Below are 19417 nucleotides of genomic sequence, written 5' to 3'. Positions count from 1 at the left end.
ACTCCTCATGGTTTGAAGGGCCAGTCTTGTTGTGTAAAATTCAGGCGAAATTCTAGTGAGCTCTCTTCCATCTTGTTTTTTTTTTGTTTTATGGCACACCTGCAGGTGTTTTCAATAAATAAATAAATAAATAAATAAATAAATAAATTTCAGGTCTAATAACTCTACGGTCAAATCAAAGACCGAAAATCGACGTGAATCGAAAAAGATTCATTCCAGTAATTGGGCAAAAAATTGTTCCCTTACAAACGCAGCTGGAACGCAGATCACTGTTCGCAAATAACTGATCAGACTTCTGTCAAAGTTACAGAAGGTCAAGCTAAGGTTATCGCATCACACGTGCCCAAAGAAAGAAATGGTACTGCATTTTCACCAGACATCAATGGTTCTCAGCACAGCGGCGCTGATGACCTTAGTATATATACTCTGCATATACTTTACACTAGGAATACACTAAACAGAGTGATTACTCACATACACAATTTCTTTCCATGTTTGTTGTTGTTGTTCCATCAATGTCTTTGGGAACAGATTGCGTTTCAACAATATTTACTCTATTTTATGTTAAAAAGAAAAAACAAATAACACGAATTACATAATATTACATACGCATGAAAGATAACCACGCACTCTTCAACACACTTTGACAGGGAATAGGGCGCACAATTGACAGTAGGGCGCATTTTCTACACCCATGCAATTTCCTGACTACATTGAACTACTCATACCGGTACAAGCACATATCACACAGCTGTGCGGAAACTGTACGTCAACTATGAAAGGAGGCGGAGTAGAGAGGAAAGCGTTAAAGAGCTAAAAAGCTTCCGTTAATTACTAGTTACATCTTAATTAACAATCTCACTCTCACAATAGACATCATTATCACAAATAGAGGCGAATGGCGCAACAAATCTCCATATATACCACTGGAAAAAATGCCTTTTACAAACTACATAGAGAGAAACAAAACAAAAAATCGTTAAGTATAGTGAACAATCTGAACAACAAATATTACATCTGCTTCGAACAATGCAAGCTGATATTGCAGGCTGATATTGATCGCTATCGATTAAATGAAAATGAGCGTGGAAATGAGGAGGACATGCAGGGGTAAAAAAACGAAAGGGAGTGCTTATAGGGCAGATTGCAAAGGACTAGTCATACATACACTTCTTTTTGTACAGTTAAATTGTCCTGTAAAATCAGGACGGATTCATTTTGAGGACGAGTTTCCTCGTTGGCATGTATACGGGTTACATTCGGAAGCCAAAAGCTTCAATGAATTGCACAATGAAGTCTTCTTTTTCGCCGGCAAGTGGCTCGTTACCGAATGTATCACATCGTTGTGATCTTCCATGGTTTAGGTCAGCTGAAAAATGAAGGAGTAAACTCTTCTGGAAAAAAATCTGACAGGAACTTGATAAACTAACCGTCTAGCCATAAACCATAGTGTCCACCTCCTGCTCCAATCGACAGGGAATCTTTTGCAGCATTAACAAAGAACTGGTTGTCTCCAGTCCAACCGTAGTGCCGCAAATCTCTGGAGTAGCAATATTTACGTATAGTACGCTCAAACTTCACAAGAATCATTACAGATATACTGAGACAATTTTACTGAATTCCTACCTCGTGTGCGGAGCTTCACCGAGGAATCGCCATAGTAGGCATGAATCTCCCGTGCCGGTATAATGATCCGATGGTCGGATGGCTCCCGAGACAACTGCTCCAAAGACATGTTCACGAGTGTCGCGAACAATAAGCAGTACTGGTGAGAGGTCCTCATCGAATTCGATCATTTTTCTGGAAAAAATCGGAATGCTCAGAGACCGCAATCAAATTTTTATATTCTCTTAATGACATGCAACTTCACTGTTGTATGAAAGAAATCTGATTAAGGTGGCAGAAAAAAAAATTGAAACTGGACGAATATCCAAAAACTTTATCAGTCAAAAATCACTGCAATTCCAAGGTAAAAATTGTCCTACTCGACTAATAGAGATCATGTTTTTCCGATAAATCCACTCTCAATAGACACTTTTTAACAAAGACTTCTAATTGAGGAAGGATGAAAAATGCTAATTACGTCGAAGTAATCACCGTCGTGCTTCCGCCGGACTGATATCAGGAATAATAGTCATGCAATTATGCATCGTTCTACTTCAATCCCTGTTTTTGAAAACAACTATGATTTCACATCCAGGAAGTGAAAAATTAGATGAAGCAACCATAGAATTGACAGCAAAATCTCAAAAGCAATAGAAATTTGTATGAGAAGGGTTGTTTAACATCATCTTGGCTTAAAGGCAATGTATCGCGAAACTGATGTACATAGGAAACCAGTAGGAAAACATAGAATTCGGGTTGTAAATTACGAACATGAGCCTGGTTCCATTCAATTCCCTTTAATCATGAATACAAAAAACGGCGTTGGAACGGCTTTTGCTTCTGCAAGGTACGTTGTAAAGCTGGTGATCTGACTGAGCGAGGTATCGAAGATCAATGAGGACGCCTCAGAAATCGGCGCGTACGAAAGGGTGAAGCGTTTTCACGTATTTCGAAGGAAGAAACGCAGTTTCCCACGCCGTTTTTCAGGACGGCTACGGGAATTGGGTGAGTGAGTACGCTCACACTCGTGATCTACATCTGAAACTGCATATTTTCCTACAAGTTTCCAAGCCACGGGAGTTTTGCGAAAACTGCCCTTGAGAGAAATTGTTATCACTTGGTTACCTTGTTCTGAGAAATTTCGAAAACAAAAGTCAATCACTGATCCTCATGAAAGTCCGCACCTGAAAGCTTCTGCCCGTATCCAATTTAGTTTACTCAGTTAGACGGGTTCTGGCGAATAAGTCATAGGTCTAGGCTGGATATCTTGTTATTGAACAAAAATTTGCATCCAGAAAGATACATCATGAGGAGGAAAGACATATTCATTTGTTCTAGCATCGGAAACGTTCGAGCAACAAACAAACCATCACCACAAGTATGTGTCAAGAAATTACCCAGATAATATTGGGACAGCACCGTTGAAGAAAAAAGTCGACGATTATTTCTTTTTCATCGTATTTACCCTTCCAAGGACAAAGATTTTGGATACGTTTTCGGATATTTGGGACTAAATATTACGGCAGCTACTAGGGATAACTAAAACAAACGTCTCAGAACGATTTAACAAATCACAACTATGTTCCAAACTGTACTACTGTGTCGGAAATCTACTAGGAATCTTCGAAAGTCGAGTTTCAGCGGCCGGTCGATCTAATCTTTCGCTTCAATAAATTTCTATACCGAGAATGAAACAGTAGCTTCAAATAAATCAGTTCGTTTGGGGCTACCTAGGTAGAATATGTAATCCTAGACCAATCATCATTCGACTGAAGATCCCCGGAATTCACACAACACATCGTAATCTTCTCAAAAAATCACGAGAATCCTGCAACACAACATAAACAACCTAGATCTGAGGGAAATTCTTCAAACTTCCGCGTCAACATCTATAAACTAACACCAATTTTCGCTTACTTACCGACAACTTCACGACCGGAAATGTTCGCTTATTCGCGATTAAGTTCTTTTGATGGGAATTTCCACGTAGCATTTCTCGACTACGCATAAAATCAAAACACGCCAACACACTCAGAACTCACTTCACTCCTAAGTAAATTTCACTCAAAAGTCACAACAAAACGCTACCCACCTAACTAAATTCACTCACAAATCGGATTTTTTTTATATTAAAAATGCGCAAAAACAAGCTCGGACAAGGACACATTCTTTTTGCCGTCGGCTGAAAACAATTTTTGTCAGGTAGAGATTTTTATTCATAGAATATTTTGTTTGGACATTCAAAGAAACAAAAAGAAAAACTGGAACGGAATTGATCTCGATCCAAAACAACTAGTTTAAAAGAGAGTAAAAATATGAGCAAAAGTTTAAACACCTCTACGAAGAGATAAAAGCGTGGATAAGATTTCATTATGCGCCATAATTATTACTTAGATAATTACTATTTACTTATTATTAATAACTACTGCTCTTTTTCACACATTCGTGGGTGTTGAGTTATTGTATCGGCCGAACAGCACAGTTTCTTACATCGCAACTTAATTTTTTAATCGTTCGTGAACTCGTAAGTCTACAATGCTCGTCCTCAGACTAATCTTATCATGAAAAGCGGTAGAAGTAAAAACTATTTTTAGGTTATTAATGCCAAAATTTGCTGACTTCTCGTATAAATCTCTTCTTTCAAAATCAGTAAGCTCTAGGAGTAAAGCGATAAGCGGGAATTGATGGCAGCAGTTCATATAGAGGGGAAAAATCAGCGGTCATCAGTGCATCGACGTTAACATGAAAACGAAGCTCTGAAGATCCCTGATCAAATCGGTCATTTCTCGAATACATAGAGCCCCGGTGGCGAATAATTAGGGAATTCATTGCACTCAACCACAACTGTAGATTTTCCACTCCTCCTCCACAAGAAGCTCTGCCTATATTACATCTGGAAGCCGTTAAGTCCAAACTCTTACGCCAGTTGTTGAGTCATTCAGGATCCAACGCGAAAAACATGTACTATCCTGGATTCTCTAAACGTTTCCAAACACCCGACAGCTTAACTATTTTATTTTCTGCAATTTGTGACGGCGTAAACACATAGTACAATCGTAGTGTAGAGTGAGAACTCGAAAACTACGGGGGAGGTAATTTTGTTTGATATTTAATAACACTGCGTCTATTAGGGTCTGCAGGGGACTACGGTAGCTCAGCTATACTTTCTAGAAATAAAATACATTCTATTTAAACTACGGAGAAAATAGACAAGTCGTTAATCCGTTTCTCGTCTAACTCTTATCAAAACCTTCGATACTAATAAGAAATACATCGGTCTAATCCGGTCGAATAACTAATTATGTATAGGATTTCACATCCGTCCTATGGGGAACTCGTTATTTTTAGACCCTACCTATCAAAACTCAGTGCATTTACATGCAAACCAAGAGCTTAAAAAATCTAAGGGTCTCTAAGGAATCCCTTCGGTTCTTGACATTGCGCACAACAATTGCGTCTTGTAAACAAGCGGGGCCACGTTCATAGGTGACTGAATCACATGTAGGACGAAGGCATAACGTGAAGTAAGGCATAAACAAACGAAAATCGTTTCAGCGATAAGTGGAAATGCGCTAAAACGAGAGACGAAAAAGAAAGATTATTAAAAAAATAAATAATGAGCTGAGTTGTATGAAAGCTTCTAAAAAAACAACTTAGATCATTTTCTCAATGGAAGGAAGATAGCTCAGTAGAATATCTTTCCTTCATTTCGGAAAAATGATAGGAATTGCGCGTTATGATGTAGGGAATCTCAAAAATTAAAGAAAATACGGGTTGAAAAAAATACTGTTCACATGTCATCCTACAAAAATCCTGCGGTTTTGAAGAAACTTGATAAACCAACCTATACAATGTTGTCAACGAAAAACCATGCTTTTCCGAGTTGTAGATGCTCACCCATGGATAGCCTTCTGCACGAGGCGGTAGAATTTCCATGATCTGAAAATGAAAGGTGAATTTAACTTGATCTTTGTTCTATAGAAATTTTGAAGAAAAACAAATGCGTATTCATCGCATTTTTTTTTTTCTAAAAACAAAGCCTTCTGAAGCCTTTCCCAGAAAATCGTTTAGAAATTTCATTTCTTTACATAGGATATGAGAATTTCCTTCCTCCAACCAGAGAAAAAACAGGAAAAGGCCAAAAAAGTACAATACTTTCATCCATGTAATTAATCCATTGCAAATATGTCCGTGAAAGTCCTTATCCCCCAAATAAATCTTATTTTTGTTAGTCTCTCTTGTGTATCGCTGTAATCATCACAGATCGAACAAACACCGAATATGTTCGAGAAACAAAAGGGTAGCGAATATCACTGAAAGACTTCTCACGGGTATAATATGCTGCATGTATGCTGTATGCGGATACAAATTCGTAGAGATACGAAATTTTTTCTCCGCTGAACCTCTAAAAAGCAGCGAGGATGTCTCAAGTATCTACAGCCACCGTAATTTTTCGCCACAAAACGAAAAAACGCGGATGTTTTTCTCTGTAATCCGATTCGCTTTGCTCTATACTATCAGATATGGACATCAGTCAATTCTAGGTGAGGAGATCCATCTATTTAGCTTATTTTGAACTCTGAAAAAGTTCTACAAGAGAACTTAGTTTCTAAACTACCAGCTAATATTTTCACTGACGCTATTTTTTCTGCTCAACCGTATGCTCTACTATGTATGGATTGGCAAAGAAAATAAGCAAAGAAACCCATCTGAAAAAGATTTCCAAGCTGCGCAGTCGTAGCGAAGAAATTCGCTGCGACTGGTTTTTTTTTCAGGTGGGTTTTTTCGAATTAAAAAAAGCAGGGGTAGGAGATTTTCTCTCGGAATAACTAGACACCAGATGCGATGCGAGTGGCCCCGGGAGCTTACTATAAATCTAAACAACAAAGCGTAACAATTTCAAGAAATAATTACTCCAATTATTTTTGGTGAGCAGGTAAAAATACCTATGGCAAAGTTTCCACATTTTCCAGTTCTTCAAAAACTCTCGCTTTCCTCTCTATTCTTTGCCCTATGACGCTTCCAGTTAACGGACGCTCGAGGAACTTTTTTTTTATGAGGTGGACTCCTAAGAACGTCGGCACTACTTATCACAGTCAACGACGCGCACTCACTGCATCTTGTACTTGCTAATCCTGCATATGAGTTCTAATTCACCTCCTACACCCACGAATGTAGCTTTGGAGAAGAAGCTGCAATGAGCTGCTTGCTCGCGGCTTCACACTTTTCGCTGCTCATTAGCGACAAATCGCTATTTCTTGTTGATGAGGCGACGAGCTAGCTTTCGCGACTACATGTCCGGAGCAAAGACCTCCGAGGCCGATAGTGTTCCCGACCACGCACTTAATTGGGCGAGATTCACGGTGTTAGTTGTTGACTCTTTCCGAGTGTAATCAGGACAATTATTAATGTATTATAGATTACCATAAAATTCCCACATTAGTATGCAGATACATAGTTTGCTAAGTTTGTTGCAAACTTTAACATGCCGTGGAATGCGACAATTTTATCCGCGCGATTTAATCGAAAATAAAGCAAAGATCTAAATCCCGCCTTTTCTAGCTTTTCGGTCCTAATCCCACTTCAAAGATCTTTTGCGTTGGTGACACTTGCCGGAGTAAAGAATGAAAATTTCCAAAAAATATCTTGACAACTTCGCCAACTTCCAACGTTCAAATATTTCTACTTTCAGATTCCTGAATATACATTACATTATATATATTTCCTAAATATACATGTTTGATCCAAAATCTGTCGATTTTGGATCAAACATGTATGTTTAGATTTATTTAGTTTGCGAGTGACCAGGGACAAAGTCTGATTAAAGACGACAGCTTTCAGGATATTTTTTTCGACGCCCGCATCAAAACTAAGCGATACATGCGAGCTCCCCATTGCATATGCATTTCCAGGAACATTCAATTTCTTCAATTAGTTTGCGAGTGACCAGGGACTCTGATTCCCCATCCGATGCCACCCTCGCATGATCCGATTACCTTATGGATATCCAAGCAACGAGGATGATGTGTATTGAAATACGTAGGCTACTCATTTTACATTTCTGCACATATTCGTTTATTTGAAAATACCTACAGTTACGCCAAAAAACCACCAAGAAAGGGCAGTGCTCTATATAGTTTCGCCTAAGCTTTGTAGAGTAAACTCGGAATTTTCTTTCTGCACATTCATGTGGTAGGTTGATCGAAGAATCAAAAGCGAATCGGAATTTCTTCTTGGAAGTATTATTTCCCGACATGATAATAAAAGATTTCATATCTACAGGGAATTTCGCTAAAGACTGGATTAAAAGGACGTGTTGATTATCGTTTGAGGGACTGTGAAGGCGCTTTAATTCCCTGTCAGCACATTTACAAAACATTAAGCAGGAGAAGAAGAGACCAGGAGAAAAGAGCGAAAATATTGGGAAAACAAGGAGTCATGGAGGAGTTCCTAGCGATCAGATCAACTCTTCCGTGATAGTCAGACGAAATATAGCTCAATTCACAAGTTCAACTCCTCCTACTTAAACTCAATCATGCCCGCTGACTGGCTACTGCACCGTGTTATAAAAAGAATAAGGTTTCTTACACCAAGTACCAATGGTCAAGAGAGCTACCCAACTCCCAACTAGTACATAATCTTTTTCGAAAACGACAACATCAGAATAATCGTCTACACCCTTGGGGCAAGACACGTCTAGAATAATCAAGCATTACGGTACTATGAAGGGACTCTTCTCCACTTCCATATCTACCACAATTATAAAATAATTTGAATTAGAAAAAGGTTCACTGCTTTCCTCGATTTAAGAAAATTACCATAAAATTCTTCAGCTTTTACAGCAAAATTCATTCTCCGAAAATTTTATCTCTTAAATGCACTGCATGATTTTAAAGCATACTAAATCTAGTTCCAGATCCCGTGTCTAATAATCTGGGAGGATAAATGCGATGGGAACAAAACGATCGGCGACTTCCCTTCCAAACCGTTTTGTGTTATCCAATATTATTTGGCTGATTTGCTGAAGCAAATTTGGTACAGAGGTACATCGTTGCGAGACCTAGTCGTCAGTTGGATATACATTTCCAATACTAGTACAAAAGGACATGTATTTCTTTTATGTGATGCTTTTATTCGCAGGAAATTGTTATTGATAGCATTGTATTCAATGAAGATCCATTTATCTGCAGGGAAGCGCTTGTCTGCCGTGATAAAATATAATAGATACAAGCCAAGAACATCAGAACTCCAATAATTCCTTTAAATCTCTCTAGGACGTCCCCATTAAGACTCATGGGAATTCCCCCATACTAATTCATTAGCATACCTAAACGCTTGGATAACATTCTGTTTACGAGATTCAACCCACGTTACGCTAAAGATGTCGCGGCGATCAACAACAATATGTATAAAAATAGTCATGCTCGTTCGTTCTTATCGCTCGTGGGCAATAACGGTAAAATGGTTCGTATTTATTTCAAATTTATGGCTTGTAGTCGGCGCGTCAACATAAACGTAAATACAGAGTCGGAAAACGTATTCATGGAGACGTATGTGGTAATTAGAGATCCAAAGAAATCGCATGAAAAGAGTAACCACCTTCAGACGAATTATCCATGAGCTATTGTTAGTTCAATCCTATAGAATCTCCTCATTAGAATCCTTTCTAATTCTGTCCCTTCGGGAAAACAACTTTGCAATCAGCACCATTTCAACAGAATTCGGCGAAATCAAGTGCCAGCATATTACGCCACTCATCCGGATACGGCTGGACACGGCTTCCTTTCACGTACACGACTCAAACGCGAAAAAAAAAACGTGTATAGCATCAAAAATCTTCTGAGAACCCTATTATATCAAAGTGACTCAAAAAAATGTCAGCCCACCCCACAAACAGATTTTAATAACATCAGACATATTTTTCTCTCAAAATATACCAAAGATAAGGGATGGTAACACTAAGTGCGTTTGTTCTTTTCGGTCAAATTTCATGAACTTTCGAATTTCCCACCATAACGAAAATAACTTATATCCTGTGATCTACTTATATCCTAACGTCACTACTGAGTATGGTCGCACTAGGACACTGTGGGTAGAATGAACCCACTGTAGTGCACCCACTTCAGATTTTCGTCGTGCGCATAAAATTAGCATGATCAGGCGGCCAAAAAAAAAAGAAGAGACAAAATATGGTCGCATAAAAACATGTCTTTCATGGCGGAATACTTCTTCAAAAACAAAATCAGAATTTTGACAAATATTCTCAGTATTAATATGAGGTCTTCACGGGCGACTTCGCAGCGCAGTCTCGCATACTTAGAAAAACCTTAGCTTGTGATCTACAAACGATTGTTCACTCACAGCGAACGGAAACCACGCGACGTATTTTGGACAGATATCCCGCTGTTTTTGACCTATTTCCTTGAACGACCAGGCTTCAAATATGAAAATACGAAAAATGGAAGAATGACTTTTTACGTAAAATTTGGGGAAATACCTTCAAAAATCCTAAGAAGTGCAAGTTCGCATTGTATTACAACATATAACAACATAATAACTCTTTTTCATTGGTAAAGATTCTCGATATTTCAGTTTAATTTTTGGTTTTAATAGATCTGATAGAATCGCTTCACCTTCTTTCATGTTATGAACTAAGACGTAACCGCGTTAGAAGTATTGTTTAGCTTAGGTGCTGTACTTCAGTAGTACCGTAACCATCAATTCGACAAGGAAAGACGATAAGAAAGGAAAGAAAATAGTGGTTGGATCTTTTCTTTTGATGGATATGATATCTTGGAAGATACCGTAAATTATTTGCATCCATTTTCTTACTGTCTAGTAATGTTATAGTCCCTCATATTGGCAGCACTAAAGCTTAAACTTCAATTTCTGCATAGGCAAGTTTTCAGTTTCCTCTCAGGATCTTTCCTTACGGAACCATTACTCGCTTTCAATTTCTACCGTTCTAACGCTGAAAAACATCCTCATTCTCCATATTCATCAACATCAGGAGGCTTCTTATCAGTGTTATTCCATTAGGCGCGTGATAGTATTGTAGACCTCAAAAACATAAAACCCATAATAATTTCTTAACAAAAAATCAAATGTCAGTCTTGCGAAAATATTTCTAGTCGGGAAACAATCAAGTTTCCTACAAAACTCTTAATAAAACCATTCTAAGCTGAGTGTTATCGATAGAAAGTTACTACAATTTCGAACTTCACGTAAGGATACGTATGACTGGCTCTGATTCACATAAAAATAAGGTCTCGAAATCCAAAATACAAAGTTCACATCCCTAAAATAGAAGCAAATACGATTTTTACGACGACAAAGCAGCATTTAATCCACAAATGAAATCCACTCTTCGTGTTAGAAAAAGGATCGTTGCAGGTAGAAAAAAACGCTAACGGCGTAATCTTACTTCTCGTCTTGATAATGGAAATTGAATGGTTCACTCAGAAGGAACTCAAGCGTGACAAACCCGCTAAAAGTCTAAGTATTCGAATGGAAAGAAATTTTTCTGAAGCATTAAGGAGCAGATACATATTTGCGGAACGAACGGGAAATCGTAAATCCTTCTCTAAATGGTCACCAGTCACGAAAAAGTCTTTCGTCCCTGCAACTTTATCGACTTCGTCTGTGTTTACGAAAAAGGGACGGAAGAATATAAAATAAAACAAAATCGAGAAGAAAAAGCCGAGAAAAACTGGCCCGAGAAGCTGAGTTTTCAGGAATTCTTCCAGGAGATTCTGGATTTTTCAAATAGCATTCTTCTGATTTGATGTAACAATCGAATCAGTTAATGATGGCCAGTTTTCAGGCTCTCTACTTTTAGTTTTCTGTAGCGGAAAATTTGACTTGGCCGGTTTTTATTTTCTCTTCAGAAGGATATCTACAGAGCTAGGTAGAAATTTTCCATGTTAACCAGTAAAAAGGAAAGAAAAAACACTAGTCGCTCGTACCTGTCGGATCATTAACTCGTCCAAAATTTGCGATTGTGATGCTCCCTCTGGTATTGGCATCTCCAGTTGTTCTATTTCGTCGAGCGAAAGCCGACGGCACATTTCGCGTACCGTTACAAGCTCCCATTCTCGGTTTAGCAAGGATGATCCGAAGAGTGGCGCCGGCCTTTCGCCTGAAAACGAACGAGTTATGACCAGAAATAATGCCCGTATTTCATATTTAAGCCTTCTAGCAGTTTTTCCCGACTTGACGTCATCACAACCACACACACGTACACACCATTTTTATAACAACGAACCCTCATTAACCATCAGTATCTCTTGGTCGATTACTTCACCTATGGCCGTTACCATTTGACTGAATCGGCGTTGGCTGACATTTTTCGCTCTTCCTAACGGTATCGACAGTCGTCTTACGGAAGATTTCAGGTCAGCAATAAAAGGGGGTGGTGTTGAGCGCTCTTCGCAAGATACACCACTTATATTGGACGCTAGCGACGTCGTTGAGGTGTGTACTTTGTCGATGAAGTTTGCCAGCATTTCGGGAGAATACTAGATAATCCAGGGTCCAACAAAGAGACAAATTGAATACAGTAATGAACACTGCAAACAGCTCAAGTTTTCAAATGTAAGATGACAGCAGGAGTAACGTAATTCTACACCGATATATTAGTCAGAAGTTGGGCATTATCAGTAATATGTGTACCAATTCATGTCTAATTAGAAACAAACATAGGTTGCACGAGAAAAGACACCTCTTCTCGTGGCGAACACCCGCTTGAAATGCGGTATGGTATCTCGCGGATGAAGTCGGCCGCTCCGCCCACATTTGGTGGATTTCGTCGACAAGCGGGTAGCGCGTATTGTGATCATGCATGCAGGACATATTTATTTTGGAGTTTTTCCTACCATGACCTCTTACGTGCCAAAAAAAAAGAAAACTGACTGTAAAATTCGCTAGAATTTTACAAATTTCTGCGGAAAATGTTTCTATTCAGTTTTGTTTTTCTAATTCAGAGCGGAGCTACTAAGAATCAACCAAAATCCTTGAATCTAAGTTTAAGACTCTTCTAAAAATTAAGTTCTAATTTCTTCTCTACTTTTGAATACCAAAATCATAGCCGCTCTTTCGTGAACCCAAAATACAACTGCGTTGTAAGATTTTTAGTTTCGATACCTTACTTTGGTAAGATCATAGCCACGTAGTCAACAAGGGAAAATGATAAAAAGTAAAAGAAAACTATGGCAAGATCCGTCTCTTTTTCGGGCACAAAATGGCCATTTACGAAATAAGTATGTGGGTAAAATGCTTGCTGAAGTGCATAACTTTATTGACACTGGTGCAAAACATATTTAACTATGCTATGCTGGGAAACAAAAACGAATCGACAGAGCATAGGATGCGGGAGCGTTTGTAGCCGAATTCATTAGGGTAGTAAAAGTGGAGCATGAGAATTCAGAAAATCTCTTCAAATTCTAAAAGAATTCGCTCAAAGTAAAACTGTTTCTCAAAAGAATACATTAAATTGAAAGTGGAACGTTTCCAAAAGATACTCATAAATTCTGGTATGTTGGCATGCAGCTATTATGCAAAATCGTCGCTGAATAATCCCATTTATCTACGCCTCTTCGTAAGCAACAAGACGACTAGGTACAACTTGTCGATTACCAAAGTGAAGCAAGAGCCTATATTATTTACAAACTTTATTACAGCTAACATTTCGGTGTCGTCAGTTTCGAGGTGGAAAGATGAGAAACAATGGTGATATAACCTTAACGTTCAGAATAAGCTCAGTTTTATAGCGTTTAGGACTATTTTCATAAATATATTTGTAAATATAAGTTAATTTCTTTAAAATGAGCTCCTCAATTTTCGTTAAATCTACTTCTTACACGATGATTTTTGTAGAAGAATGCCTGAAAGTCATACGAGTCAACGTATGTTAAGTGCTTTGCAGCAGCAATACTATTTATAGCTTCTATGTATAACTCATAGTACGATCAGCCTTTTGCAAACTTCCAAAAAATTTCATATTGCCTTTGAATGAATATGAAAATTCATATTTAATGATTACCACTAACACATCCACTAAAGGTTTTTATTCTACAGTATCCAGAACACTAAAGTGTCAAGAATCGTGTTTGTAGTAGCCTACAAAGTGCACTCAAATGGTCAAAGAAACAACCGCGATTCAAAACCAACACCGGTTGCAAAGCGTTCATTGATGTTCTATTCGGAAAAACACATAACAACTACATTTCTGAAGAAATCTATCCAGCAAAAGAACCTGCTTCTGCCAAAACACTCCATTATCTACAATAAATCAAATTCAGGTCTAAGAATTCCTCAGGACTATTAAGGCAAATCAATACGAGGGCTCGCTAGGTATTAACCACTAAATGGAAGGTCTTGACAAGCCCTACTTCTCAATTTCGCTCAGTAACAGTAAAAAAGTGCTTGTCATGCATTTTGATCTTTCGGATACAGTGATGGATTATTTTTTTCTAAATAAAATAATGTCTAATAATAAAAAATCTTTTGGATTTTGAGAGATCACAGAGAATGACGTTATCGTCAATTTCCTTGCAGCTATTAGGATTCTCACATATCATAGAAAAAATTTAAAATAACTGCTAAATTTAAAAGAATTTTCAATTTAATGTTAATGTTACTACATTAACAAAATAAGTGAGTAGAAAAATAGTTGGGTAACATTTTGAATAGCTAATTCACTGACATTTCAGGGTAGAACCAATGGATAACATATTCGTAGCATTTTGTGGGTTAGTGGCGGTTTTCAAGTATAAAAACGGGAAACTATGTGAAACGTCCACGTGACACCATAGAGCCCGTTTTAAAGACAAGTCCGAATAGTACAAAAACGAACGGGACCTGACTAATCTGATTTCCTTCCTCTTTTCGACCAATGAAATCGAAAAAAACGATCGTCGAACCAGTAAATAATATTTTAGCACTGTATAACAAGAGCACTTCACATGTCACATGATTCATAAGTGGTCCGCGTAAACCAAATACTCGAAAAAAACCATCAATATTCACACGGCACGCGATTTTCAGGGTCAATTTGAACTACTCTTTTTCTCATTTCACATCAGCCCGTCTATAATTTTCAATGTTTAAAAAATCATGGAAATCATTTCCAAAAATAAATAAGGTTTAAAACAATTCGAGACAATTACATGAAAATCTAAAATAATTTTCTTTATTTAAAACATTTATTTCCAATGCAAAATCTCCAACCAAACCATATATTTTCAGAGATTTTCCACGAATTTTTGTGTCCTATATCGTTCGCTGTCGCTCTAGTGAATCCTTGCTGCTAACAAAATCCAATGCGATTCAAAACGCAGATATTTTGCGGAAAAACAAAACTCGCAAACCATCTGCTTCGCCTGCATTTTGCAGTTACATTTACGACTACATGAAAATGTCAGTGAGGTATTCCATTAGTTTTTCGAGCCTTTTGTCTTCTAATCATAATATTCTTATTTACAAAAGAAAATCATTCAAGGAATAAGGTTAGCTTCTTTAGGACATTAAGAGAATGTCTTTGAACCAGTCCATTTTTATTTGCATTTTTGTTTTGATACAGCTTATTGTTCATCTAAGTCCTCTTTTTTTCTGATTAATTATCAAACTACAATCTTACAAATCACAATTTCCAATTACCTTATAGACTACCACATCTAAGTCTTTATTGTTAGTTCATTCGTTTAATTTAGAGCAACATCAGAAACCATAGTGATTGACGTCAAGTGTAGATAATAAACATGTTATTATGAACCCTCCTCATCTTTAAAGTCTCTTTTCAAACTACATCTGGATTAGCGGAAATGTAGTAGCGCGAAAAACACCGTAAACATACATAATTCTGGTGTCCAGCCATGGTGATAATCTCAGCTTCTTTCATCTACGAAGAGTTTTCGTGTGGATTTCTAGTGATTCTGACATAACCCATAGAAAATCGCTCACTAACAGTTACTTCACTCCTAGCTCATCACTTATTACGTAGTGAATTATTGTTAAAGTAAGAAACTCCATAAACAGTTCTAGGATAGATTTGTTGTATACCAAATCATTTCAAGCATAATTTCAGTGAGATAATTAAAGAATTCTTTGTCCCCCGTAAAAAAAACCCATATTTCATTTTGTACAATCGGAAGAAAAGCACGAGTTCTCCAGCTTTTGCACTAATATCAAATTTCTGTGACGTGGAAAAAAACAGAGACTTGATCTTAAACCGAGACTTCATGCTTTGCACTTTTCGAAAGCTCAACGCCACAGATGAAAAAAAGAAACATTGTACGAGGTATAAAGGATCAAATTTTCGCTTTTAGAGGAAGCTATAGGGTCAGTAGCTACAAGGTTTGGAAAACGTTGAAGTCTTCAATTGAGAAAACATTGCTTCAAAAGGACCGAACAGTTCAAATAACGAAAGAGCAACGAGCAAGTAAAGGACATATACAATTAGTGGGTGGCAATCAACGGAAATGATAACCTTCTTTCGCGTCTGCCTACATAATGCCTACTTCTGAACCAGTCACTTTCACCTTGTTCAAGTGTGTTGTTTGAAGTTTGTTGAACGCAATTAATGACTATGAATGGGATCTTACCCTCACACAACTGTCCCCAATTCGTATTTCTCCACGGAAAAAAAATAGAAAAGCGCTGTTTCTTGCGTATTATACAAAAGAAAGAAGAATTCTTTCAAAAAAAAAAAAAACTATGAGTAATTAATTATTCGCGTACATGTTTAGAAATAAAACGGGTTTGCAACATTTTGCTTTTTCGAGCAATGGAAAGGGTCTAGCAAAAGTAGTGTTGCCAAAATTTAGGCCTATTTTCTTGAAAAGCGCTTTTGAAAGCAGTAGGAAGAGAGTCTGGCGCCCATCTAAAAGAGACCAGTTCTCGCTTTCCTTATTCCACAGAGTCCTAAAAAATGTCATCCAGCGACTTTATATGAGAATTCTAGCGATCATCCCATTTCAAATAATTTCTTCTCGTTTTTCATCTACATGAATTCGCAACTAACACCACAGTTCATGTGCAACCCTGTTACTGTAATCGTTTAATTAAATACTATCGCACGCATTCCCACCAGCGGATCACCTAAATATACGAAAGATCAGGTGTTCATCCGATCAAAGCAGATACGTTTACCTCGTAAAAAAAATCGCAACACATGGTAACAGACTGGTAATCGCAACCTTCGAAAACAATCCGGACTCTCATCGTCGAATTAATTTGATGGAATTTCGCTTTGTATGCGAAAAAAGGAAGTGCGTGCATGAATCTCATTAGAGCTTTTACTGGTGCTAAGCGATTGCTTTGCAAGGAAGGTTATCCAGATCAGAAAAACAAAAGTCGGTGCTAAGAAATTTTAAAATCTTTTCTCAAGCTCATCTCCTCACGTTAATGTGTATTCGGTTTGAAAAAAACTTGTTGGAGGTTCGAACACCATCAACCACTGCATTATGAAGTCTCCAACCAGTAACTTTTTAGAATAAGATAATCAAGCAAATGCCTGTTCTTTACCACATCCAAAGAGTTGATTTAATTCCAAAATGTCATCCCACAACATGAACCTTTAGAGGATCATAATAATTTATAAACCGTTTCAAAAAAAGTGGCCGTTTGCTGCATTGCAGGATCAGGGACTGTCTGACAATTATACCATCTATTGCGGCGATGCTGATGAGAAGAAAGTAGTAAGCTGCGCAATAGCAGTTAGGAACGACTACAACAACCTGGTGGAGGGGTGGAATTTAAAATATTTGTAATGCATCCTAGAATTATTCGTAAATTAGTAATGATAGTTCATTAAGTTAACAAAACAGAAAAGTCCGACGCCTTTAACTATAGATGCTCCAACAAAATTCAACTCATTCAGTTGCAGGCAATGAAAGTAGTTTGCAACAGTGCCGCATATGGTATGAATAGCTATTCGGCGATTTCCGGTGGGTGAGAGAACGACTGAATGGACTAAATGCACTGCTGCTCAACGTGGTAAGCATTTTTCCGGAATAAAGAAACAAATTTCTATATAACCATACCTACTTCTCCTTCAACTACGTCCTATTGACGGTGGATCTGAGTCTCACAAGCTACGATCGCATTTTTGCGTGCGAATTAAAGCAAAGTCCAAATTCTATTCTTTCCATTCATGAATTTTAATAGTTCCAGTATATAAAGGAGTAGCTCCCAAAAACTAAACACGTTTAAGTTATCCTATATAAGCGATATCAGCAATCGATGAAAATTTCCGCAGAAAAATGCTTTGAAGGCCACATTCCAACAAAAGCTGCGGATAATTTCGAATTAAGCTGATTTCAGCCTCATCAATCCACTATGTTACATGCAGCTGTCTTATTTTCTCTAGATTGGAAGCGCCAGAAACCGGGAAAGATAGGTCCCATTAAACATCTACCAGTACTCAATGATCAGCAAATTTGGGATAATTGTAGTGGTTGCAATGGGCTTTGAGATGTTCAGCAGCATTTCGGAGTGGAGAACGGGTCGTTAGGCTGAGAGCTGATACACAATTACAGGAACACCAAAACAGATGCTTAGTGGAGGGACTCATGAACGCTTAACTTCACTGTTTAGAGGAAGTTTACAAACCATTTTCATCTCTCTGCGTCTCTCGATTATTTATAATCTCTGAAATTTACAACCGTGATCGTCCTGATGGTTAAGATGGTTGCCAACTTATTAATCTTAGTCCAAAATTTATATCATGGGTTCGCTAAGAAGAACCATCTAAATAAAAGTTTACATTTTCCTCCCAAACTGAAAGTAGGGTGATCGCGAAGAACGGGAGAGCCTTAGAACATTTATTTTTATGTTTGTCAAAATTTTCCAAAGATAACCAAGAAGTCCAAGACTGTTTGTGTATATGGGAATGAAATATGTGGCTACTAATGAGAATTTTGAAAGAATGCATATCATGGTTTTCAATCTTCTGTAAAAACTACTTTGCTCTGTAGCGATCCAACATCAGGATAATTAAATCCAATGAATTGGATTTCCACGATTGAAAGCCTATTTCCAACCAAAAACTCTGTTATGGTACATTCGCTTAGTCTACTCAATTGCTAATCTAAAACCTATTACTTCTTTCAGATGCAAAAACCTAGACAAACCTTTCGAAGCTTGGATCTCCTGTGCTCCAAGAGATTTCGTTCGTCTTCTTTCCAAATTTCGCTTCTTCTTGCCGAATAGTCTTTTCGGAAGGAATCGTCTCTTTGGACGAATAATCTCATCTATCTCTGTCATAATGATATCACCGTTTGGTGTGATTATGTCAGATTTTGTTACAACTACAGCAGCGACCTCTTCAAGAGGGATCTCGTCCGCAGGTGCAGTGAAGGCAAGCTCCGGAATGACTAGAGGAGTCACTGGTGTGTTTGCTACAGGTGTTGTCTGTTCAATAATCACTCCATAGGACGGTAAAGTTGGGAGATCATCTATTGACAGTCTGGGCGAGTGTGGCGTATCGTCGATACCAGAATCCTCGGACGCATTCGATGTCGTCGATTTTAGCGCTGCTCTGGATGCGGTGAACTGTCCACGAACTTGGTCCATTATCTCGTCTTCCAGCTCGCTTCCAAAAGAACTCGCCATTCGATTTTCTTTGTTCAACGTTTCGCGATAGGATTTCATTAACAGCTTCACGTCGTAGTGAGTCAACGTATATTCCGGCAGGCTCATTCTTGGCGTCGTAAAATTTTTCGGTGTTGTTGGTTGCACTTTTACAGTGGTAGATCTGCTTCGAGCAGGAGGTCTTCGAGCCAACTGCGAATCAACAGAATTAGTTTGACCCATT

General features: G+C 38.0%; 1 protein-coding gene across 2 annotated transcripts; it reads right to left on the bottom strand.

Moving 5' to 3' along the window:
• Window positions 1–1253: 1253 nt before the first annotated feature.
• On the bottom strand, window positions 1254–19416 carry RB195_013610 (uncharacterized protein; the record flags this gene model as incomplete). 2 transcript variants are annotated; one of them, XM_013453825.2, is made up of 6 exons in its annotated part: window positions 1254–1369; window positions 1431–1540; window positions 1627–1800; window positions 5450–5544; window positions 11571–11743; window positions 18735–19416. In XM_013453825.2, the coding sequence occupies 6 exons, from the start codon at window positions 19414–19416 to the stop codon at window positions 1254–1256; spliced, it is 1350 nt and encodes a 449-aa protein (XP_013309279.1). The 2 variants fall into 2 exon arrangements, with proteins under 2 accessions (XP_013309279.1, XP_064059399.1); XM_064203518.1 differs by having other exon boundaries at window positions 18735–19302.
• Between the last annotated feature and the right edge of the window lies 1 nt (window position 19417).

The sequence above is a fragment of the Necator americanus genome, chromosome V (assembly GCF_031761385.1).
Source record: "Necator americanus strain Aroian chromosome V, whole genome shotgun sequence".
NCBI lineage: Eukaryota > Metazoa > Nematoda > Chromadorea > Rhabditida > Ancylostomatidae > Necator > Necator americanus.
The sequence above is the reverse complement of the archived record's forward strand: the minus strand, read 5'-3'. Positions and strand labels throughout refer to the sequence as shown.